Raw genomic sequence first — 8,374 nt, 5'->3', positions numbered from 1 at the left:
GGGCAGGAGCTGCTGTTGGTCAGATCTATGGGGCAGGAACAGATGTGGGCCTGATGTTGGTCAGATTTATGGAGCAGGAGCTGCTGTGTTGCAGATGTGGGTCAGATCTATGGTGCAGGAGCTGCTGTGGGGCAGATGTAGGGCTTATCTATGGGGCAGGAGCTGCTGTGAGGCTGATGGGTGTTAGATCTATGGGGAGGAGCTGCTGTGGGGCTGATGTGGGCCAGAGCTATGGGGCCGGAGCTGCAGTGGGGCCGATGGGGGTCAGATCTATGGGGCAGGAGCTACTGTGGGGCTGATGTGGGTCAAATCAATGGGGCAGAGCTGCTCTTGGGAACATGTGGGTCAGATCTATGGGGCAGGAGCTGCTGTGGGGCTGATGTGGGTCAGATCTATGGGGCAGGAGCTACTGTGGGGCTGATGTTGGTCTGATCTATGGGGCAGGAGCTGCTGCGGGGCTGATGTGGGAAAGATCTATGGGGCAGGAGATGCTTTGGGGCAGATGTGGGTCAGATCTATGGGGCAGGAGTTGCTGTGGGGCTGATGTGTGTCAGATCCTTGGGGCTGAAGCTGCTGTGGGTCATATCTATTGTGCTGCAGCTGCTTTACATATGATGTGTGTCAGATCTATGGGGCAGCAGCTGCTTTACATATGATGTGTGTCAGATCTATGGGGCAGGAGCTGCTGTGGGGCTGATGTGGGTTAGATCTATGGGTCAGGAGCTCTTGTGGGGCTGATGGGGGTCAGATCTATGGGGCAGGAGCTACTGTGGGGCACATGTGGGTCAGACCTATGGGGCAGAAGCTGCAGAGGGGATGATGTAGGTCAGATCTATGGGGCAGGAGCTGCTGTGGGGCAGATGAGGGACATATCTATGGTGCAAAATCTGCTGTTGGACTGATGTGGGTCAGATCTATGAGTTTGTAGCTGCTGTGGGGCACATGTGGGTCAGATCTATGGGCCAGGAGCTGCTGCGGGACTGATTTGGGTCAGATCTATGGGTCAGCAGCTGCTGTGGGGCACATGTTGGTCTGACCTATGGGGCAGAAGCTGCAGAGGGGATGATGTAGGTCAGATCTATGGGGCAGGAGTTGCTGTGGGGCAGATGAGGGACATATCTATGGTGCAAAATCTGCTGTTGGACTGATGTGGGTCAGATCTATGAGTTTGGAGCTGCTGTGGGGCACATGTGGGTCAGATCTATGGGGCAGGAGCTGCTGTGGGTCAGATTTGGGTCAGATCTATGGGGCAGGAGCTTCTGTGGGTCAGATCTATGGGGCAGGAACAGATGTGGGCTTGATGTTGGTCAGATTTATGGAGCAGGAGATGCTGTGTTGCAGATGTGGGTCAGATCTATGGTGCAGGAGCTGCTGTGGGGCAGATGTAGGGCATATCTATGGGGCAGGAGCTGCTGTGAGGCTGATGGGTGTTAGATCTATGGGGAGGAGCTGCTATGGTGCAGATGTGGGTCAGAGCTATGGGGCAGGAGCTGCTGTGTGGCAGAAGTGGGTAAGATCTATGGGGTAGGAGCTGCTGTGTGGCATATGTGGTTCAGATCTATATGGCAGGAGCTGCTGTGGGGCTGCTGTGGGTTAGATCTATGGGGCAGGAGCTGTTGTGGGTCATATCTATTGGGCAGCAGCTGCTTTACATATGATGTGTGTCAGATCTATGGGGCCGGAGCTGCAGTGGGGCTGATGGGGGTCAGATCTATGGGGCAGGAGCTACTGTGGGTCTGAAGTGGGTCAAATCAATGGGGCAGAGCTGCTCTTGGGAACATGTGGGTCAGATCTATGGGGCAGGAGCTGCTGTGGGGCTGATGTGGGTTAGATCTATGGGGCAGGAGCTGTTGTGGGGCTGATGGGGGTCAGATCTATGGGGCAGGAGCTGCTGTGGGGCTGATGTGGGTCAGATCCTTGGAGCTGAAGCTGCTCTGGGTCATATCTATTGGGCAGCAGCTGCTTTACATATGATGTGTGTCAGATCTATGGGGCAGGAGCTGCTGTTGGGCAGATGTGGGTCAGATCTATGCGTCAGCAGCTGCTGTTGGGCAGATGTGGGTCAGCTCTATGGGGCAGGAGCTGCTGTGTTGCAGATGTGGGTCAGATCTATGGGGCAGGAGCTGCTGTGGGGCAGAAGTGGGTAAGATCTATGGGGTAGGAGATGGTGTGTGGCAGATGTGGGTCAGATCTATGGTGTAGGAGCTGCTGTGGGGCTGATGTTGGTCAGATCTATGGGGCAGGAGCTGCTGTGGTTAAGATCTATTTGGCAGGATCTGCTGTGGGGAATATTTGGGTCAGATCTATGGGGCAGGAGCTGCAGTGTGGCAAATGTGGGTCAGATCTATGGGGCAGGAGCTGCTGTGGGTCTGATCTATGGGGCAGGAACAGATGTGGGCCTGATGTTGGTCAGATTTATGGAGCAGGAGCTGCTGTGTTGCAGATGTGGGTCAGATCTATGGTGCAGGAGCTGCTGTGGGGCAGATGTAGGGCTTATCTACGGGGCAGGAGCTGCTGTGAGGCTGATGGGGGTTAGATATATGGGGAGGAGCTGCTGTGGTGCAGATGTGGGTCAGAGCTATGGGGCAGGAGCTGCTGTGTGGCAGAAGTGGGTCAGATCTATGGTGTAGGAGCTGCTGTGGGGCTGATGTGGGTCAGATCTATGGGGCAGGTGCTGCTGTGCGACATATGTGGGTCAGATCTATGGTGCAGGAGCTGCTGTGGGGCATATGTAGGGCTTATCTATGGGGCAGGAGCTGCTGTGAGGCTGATGGGTGTTAGATCTATGGGGAGGAGCTGCTGTGGGGCACATGTGGGTCAGATCTATGGGCCAGGAGCTGCTGCGGGGCTGATTTGGGTCAGATCTATGGGTCAGCAGCTGCTGTGGCGCACATGTGGGTCAGACCTATGGGGCAGGAGTTGCTGTGGGGCAGATGAGGGACATATCTATGGTGCAAAATATGCTGTTGGACTGATGTGGGTCAGATCTATGAGTTTGGAGCTGCTGTGGGGCACATGTGGGTCAGATCTATGGGCCAGGAGCTGCTGCGGGGCTGATTTGGGTCAGATCTATGGGGCAGGAGCTGCTGCGGGGCTGATGGGGGTCAGATCTATGGGGCAGGAGCTGCTGTGGGGCTGATGTGGGTCAGATCTATGGGCCAGGAGCTGTTGTGGGGCTGATGTACGTCAGATCTATGGGGCAGGAGATGCTGTGGGTCAGATCTATGGGGCAGGAGCTGCTGTGGGGCAGATGTGGGTCAGATCTATGGGGCAGGAGCTGCTTTGGGTCAGATCTATGGGGCAGGAACAGATGTGGGCCTGATGTTGGTCAGATTTATGGAGCAGGATCTGCTGTGTTGCAGATGTGGGTCAGATCTATGGTGCAGGAGCTGCTGTGGGGCAGATGTAGGGCTTATCTATGGGGCAGGAGCTGCTGTGAGGCTGATGGGTGTTAGATCTATGGGGAGGAGCTGCTGTGGTGCAGATGTGGGTCAGAGCTATGGGGCAGGAGCAGCTGTGGGTCAGAAGTGGGTAAGATCTATGGGTTAGGAGATGGTGTGTGGCAGATGTGGGTCAGATCTATGGTGTAGGAGCTGCTGTGGGGCTGACGTGGGTCAGATCTATGGGGCAGGAGCTGCTGTGGTTAAGATCTATTTGGCAGGATCTGCTGTGTGACAGATTTGGGTCAGATCTATGGGGCAGGAGCTGCAGTGGAGATGATGTACGTCAGATCTATGGGGCAGGAGCTGCTGTGGGGCTGCTGTGGGTTAGATCTATGTGGCAGGAGCTGTTGTGGGTCATATCTATTGGGCAGCAGCTGCTTTACATATGATGTGTGTCAGATCTATGGGGCCGGAGCTGCAGTGGGGCTGATGGGGGTCAGATCTATGGGGCAGGAGCTACTGTGGGTCTGAAGTGGGTCAAATCAATGGGGCAGAGCTGCTCTTGGGAACATGTGGGTCAGATCTATGGGGCAGGAGCTGCTGTGGGGCTGATGTGGGTCAGATCTATGGGGCAGGAGCTACTGTGGGGCTGATGTTGGTCTCATCTATGGGGCAGGAGCTGCTGCGGGGCTGATTTGGGTCAGATCTATGGGGCAGGAGCTGCTGTGAGGCTGATGTGGGTTAGATCTATGGGGCAGGAGCTGTTGTGGGGCTGATGGGGGTCAGATCTATGGGGCAGGAGCTACTGTGGGTCAGATTTATGAGTCAGGAGCTGCTGTGTGGCTGATGTGGGTCAGATCTATGGGGCAGGAGCTGCTGTGGGGCACATGTGGGTCAGACCTGCAGCGACTCGGCACGGACTCAGATGTGAACGATCCAAATCGTTTATTACAAGTTCTCACATCCCTTATATACCTTCACAAGTTGTTATTTTCTAACTTTCCCATCCGCCCTTACAACTTTCCCAAACATCTTACATGTCAACAAAGCATTCTACAAAACACTTTTCAACTGTCCATGCAGGCACATAACCAATCAGAGCTGTGAGACTCTTCTTCTCCTTGCAGAGGTGTCCTTGGTTCTCATGCTGTTTATCTTGCTCCACAGCTGCTGCTCTGAACAGCTTTTCTTGTATTCCCACAATTCCCCCTTTTTTGTTTATTGACAAGCTACTACCATACTATAATATAATAACACTAATTATATTAATAACATAATCATTATAACTCAATCAAGGCCTCGATTGACAATACTCTGAAAGTGAAAAAAGAGACAAGTCAAATACAACATAACAACATTACTGTTAAACCCACTAAAAAGAACAAACATGTTTGTACTGCAACCTAAGTTTCTGCAACCTGAAAATAAATCCATGAGGGTCCCATTGTGTTAATCTGTAACTGATCAGGAAAAGTCTTCAATTTTTATATACTCTGATATATTGATTTTTAATGACCACTAAAATTTGTGCAGTAAATGCTTTTAAGATGTTCATAACCATGCTCTACCAACTGAGTTATCCGGGCTAATAATTGATTAATGATCGCACAATTTAATGGAATATCATGTCAAAAAGAACCAATTTTAGAGGACAAATGTACTAGAGTATCACTAGGGGCATTAATACTTATTGACCCTTGAGAAACAGCAAGCCATGTTGGTGGTGGATGTGACAGGTAGTGCCAGCAGGGCGTCCCCTGCTTCAAGGTGCACATTTCCTCTCTCACCCATCACAGATTCTCTCCTGCATTCAGGGTCTGAAGGATTTCTTCCAGTTGTACACCACATCCGCATGGCCAGTGCGTGATATAGAGCCCAAGTGGAACACCTGCTTGGAAAACAGAATAAACCATCAAATTTAGTTCTATTAGCGTGCACTTTTGTCTAAAATGATGCATGGTTATATTTTCAGATCCCAATTAATTGGATGTAAAAGAGGTATCCGTTCTATGATACAGGGTCATCTCTTTGCCTGGGATTCCTTTCCAGGTTTTGTCTTTGCAAATTAAGAAAAGCTAATTAATAGGCTAATAATATCATAAGCAAACAGTACTAAAACATTAAAAGAGCTATTCCTGTAGATTCTAGCATTGATTAGATCAAATCCTGTTTAATACACATCTGATCTATTACTAAAATAGAAGAAGCACACAACATCCTAGCTAATATCTTAAACTCTAAATCTTGAGACTGCATTCACCTGTATGTGCTGTGGAAAATACGTAAGAAGAATGAGTATCTATTGTTACATGTGCATATTTTAGACGGCCAAATTCAGGAACGTGAGTGACATTTGTCTGACACAGTTGAAGAGGTGCTGTGCCACATGGATTTGTCCGAGTCTGAGGCAAAGAGCTATCAGTCAAATTATGTAGCTGATATTCAGTCATAAACACGGTGTATTGCATAGGAGAGAGGATCATTCTTAACACAGTTTTCCAATCGTGAGGGGTCATAGCGTAAGTGTCACTGTTTGTAACCAAAAGATTGTATGTAAAGGCTGACTGAACTCCGAATGTTCTCACTGACTCCCTTAGCTCCTTCACTGCCTCATAAGGCAGAGATTCCAAACGGGGGACCTGATTAGGAAAGGTGTGCAACGTGTCAGCATCACTTCTTAATATTGTTTCTTTTTTGCATTGCTCTAAGACATCACAGTATGCTGTAGGGAAATTTGCCATTCCTGCTTCCTTCAAAGTATCATCAGGAGGAAATGCGTCCGATTCTCGTTCTGGATCTTCTGGACCGGGGTCACAACGATCCCCTGGTTTCGATCCGTCCGTGTCTTTATCCACGTTACACGCCGGCTGCACAGACGCAGCAGCGCATGACGTGGGGGGGGAGGAGGGCAGAAGCGGCGCGACGAGCGTCGTAGGCGGAGCGAAGGGCGAGGGCGCCGTAGAGGGCGGCAACGCGGCGAACGTCGGGGGAGGAGCGAACGGCGGGAGCGCGAAGGGGGGCGGCCGCGGCCCCTCGTCTCCCCGAATCGGGGAGGGGTCGGAGCCGCCAGTCGGATCCGGGCACGGGCCGCTTCCCGCAGCGAGAGGCAGCGGCGGGGTTGGGACGGAGGGCGGCAGGGAATGGTCAGAATAAATTCTTTCCCGTCGTGATTGCTTAATCCCTTCCATTATCCGGCTCCAAACGGGCAGCAGCTTAGCAGCCTTTCTGTCTTTAGCGAGAGAAGCCTTGTAGAGTTTTGAGCCGATTTTGTCCCAAAGTTCTCCATCGAGAGAGAACTCAGTTTTTGGAAATTCAGGGACATTTTTGCTTATCCATTTAAGAAGAGTAGCTAATGCTTTAGTAGACACAGTCTTATCCTGATACGGTAACACTGACCGCAATACTTCGAGATTTACTTTCTGCTCCTTCGGTAGTGAGCTCCCCATAGTTCCCGACTGCTCACCTTCTGTCCTGCAGAACGGTGCGGGTGCGCGCGAAACAGTCTCTCCGAAGTTCAGTCGGGCGACGCTGCCAGACCGGGCTCGCTCAGCCGCGGGTTGATTTGCCCCACGTTGGGCGCCATTTGCAGCGACTCGGCACGGACTCAGATGTGAACGATCCAAATCGTTTATTACAAGTTCTCACATCCCTTATATACCTTCACAAGTTGTTATTTTCTAACTTTCCCATCCGCCCTTACAACTTTCCCAAACATCTTACATGTCAACAAAGCATTCTACAAAACACTTTTCAACTGTCCATGCAGGCACATAACCAATCAGAGCTGTGAGACTCTTCTTCTCCTTGCAGAGGTGTCCTTGGTTCTCATGCTGTTTATCTTGCTCCACAGCTGCTGCTCTGAACAGCTTTTCTTGTATTCCCACACAGACCTATGGGGCAGGAGTTGCTGTGGGGCAGATGAGGGACATATCTATGGTGCAAAATCTGCTGTTGGACTGATGTGGGTCAGATCTATGAGTTTGGAGCTGCTGTGGGGCACATGTGGGTCAGATCTATGGGCCAGGAGCTGCTGTGGGGCTGATGTGGGTCAGATCTATAAGGCAGGAGCTGCTGTGGTTAAGATCTATTTGGCAGGATCTGCTGTGGGGCAGATTTGGGTCAGATCTATGGGGCAGGAGCTGCTGTGTGGCAAATGTGGGTCAGATCTATGGGGCAGGAGCTGCTGTGGGTCAGATCTATGGGGCAGGAACAGATGTGGGCCTGATGTTGGTCAGATTTATGGAGCAGGAGCTGCTGTGTTGCAGATGTGGGTCAGATCTATGGTGCAGGAGCCGCTGTGGGGCAGATATAGGGCATATCTATGGGGCAGGAGCTGCTGTGAGGCTGATGGGTGTTAGATCTATGGGGAGGAGCTGCTGTGGTGCAGATGTGGGTCAGAGCTATGGGGCAGGAGCTGCTGTGTGGCAGATGTGGGTCAGATCTATGGTGTAGGAGCTGCTGTGGGGCTGATGTGGGTCAGATCTATAAGGCAGGTGCTGCTGTGCGACATATGTGGGTCAGATCTATGGGGCAGGATCTGCTGTGGGGCTGATGTGGGAAAGATCTATGGGGCAGGAGATGCTTTGGGGCAGATGTGGGTCAGATCTATGGGGCAGGAGTTGCTGTGGGGCTGATGTGTGTCAGATCCTTGGGGCTGAAGCTGCTGTGGGTCATATCTATTGGGCAGCAGCTGCTTTACATATGATGTGTGTCAGATCTATGGGGCAGGAGCTGCTGTGGGACTGATGTGGGTTAGATCTATGGGGCAGGAGCTGTTGTGGGGCTGATGGGGGTCAGATCTATGGGGCAGGAGCTACTGTGGGGCACATGTGGGTCAGACCTATGGGGCAGAAGCTGAAGAGGGGATGATGTAGGTCAGATCTATGGGGCAGGAGTTGCTGTGGGGCAGATGAGGGACATATCTATGGTGCAAAATCTGCTGTTGGACTGATGTGGGTCAGATCTATGAGTTTGGAGCTGATGTGGGGCAC

The 8,374-nt window shown here is 51.7% G+C and overlaps 1 protein-coding gene across 1 annotated transcript; it reads right to left on the bottom strand.

Annotated features, from left to right (window-relative positions):
• Positions 1-4,304: 4,304 nt before the first annotated feature.
• LOC146751678 (uncharacterized) lies at positions 4,305-6,910 on the bottom strand. The gene is made up of 2 exons (XM_085533877.1): positions 5,644-6,910; positions 4,305-5,271 (listed from the first exon to the last, which is right to left on the bottom strand). The coding sequence occupies exons 1-2, from the start codon at positions 6,827-6,829 to the stop codon at positions 5,174-5,176; spliced, it is 1,284 nt and encodes a 427-aa protein (XP_085390003.1). The 5' UTR covers positions 6,830-6,910; the 3' UTR covers positions 4,305-5,173.
• Between the last annotated feature and the right edge of the window lie 1,464 nt (positions 6,911-8,374).

Source organism: Coturnix japonica, unplaced genomic scaffold (genome assembly GCF_054131305.1).
Source record: "Coturnix japonica strain WE unplaced genomic scaffold, WE-NBRP24 Scf066, whole genome shotgun sequence".
Taxonomy (NCBI): Eukaryota; Metazoa; Chordata; class Aves; order Galliformes; family Phasianidae; genus Coturnix; species Coturnix japonica.
This window is presented reverse-complemented; position numbering and strand designations above follow the sequence as displayed.

Coding starts and splice junctions, on each gene's coding strand:
- LOC146751678 (XM_085533877.1), bottom strand. CDS start 6,829: ATGGGGAGCTCACTACCGAAGGAGCAGAAAGTAAATCTCGAAGTATTG. Junction 5,272..5,643: donor ATTTTCCACAGCACATACAG/GTGAATGCAGTC, acceptor TTTTCCAAGCAG/GTGTTCCACTTGGGCTCTAT.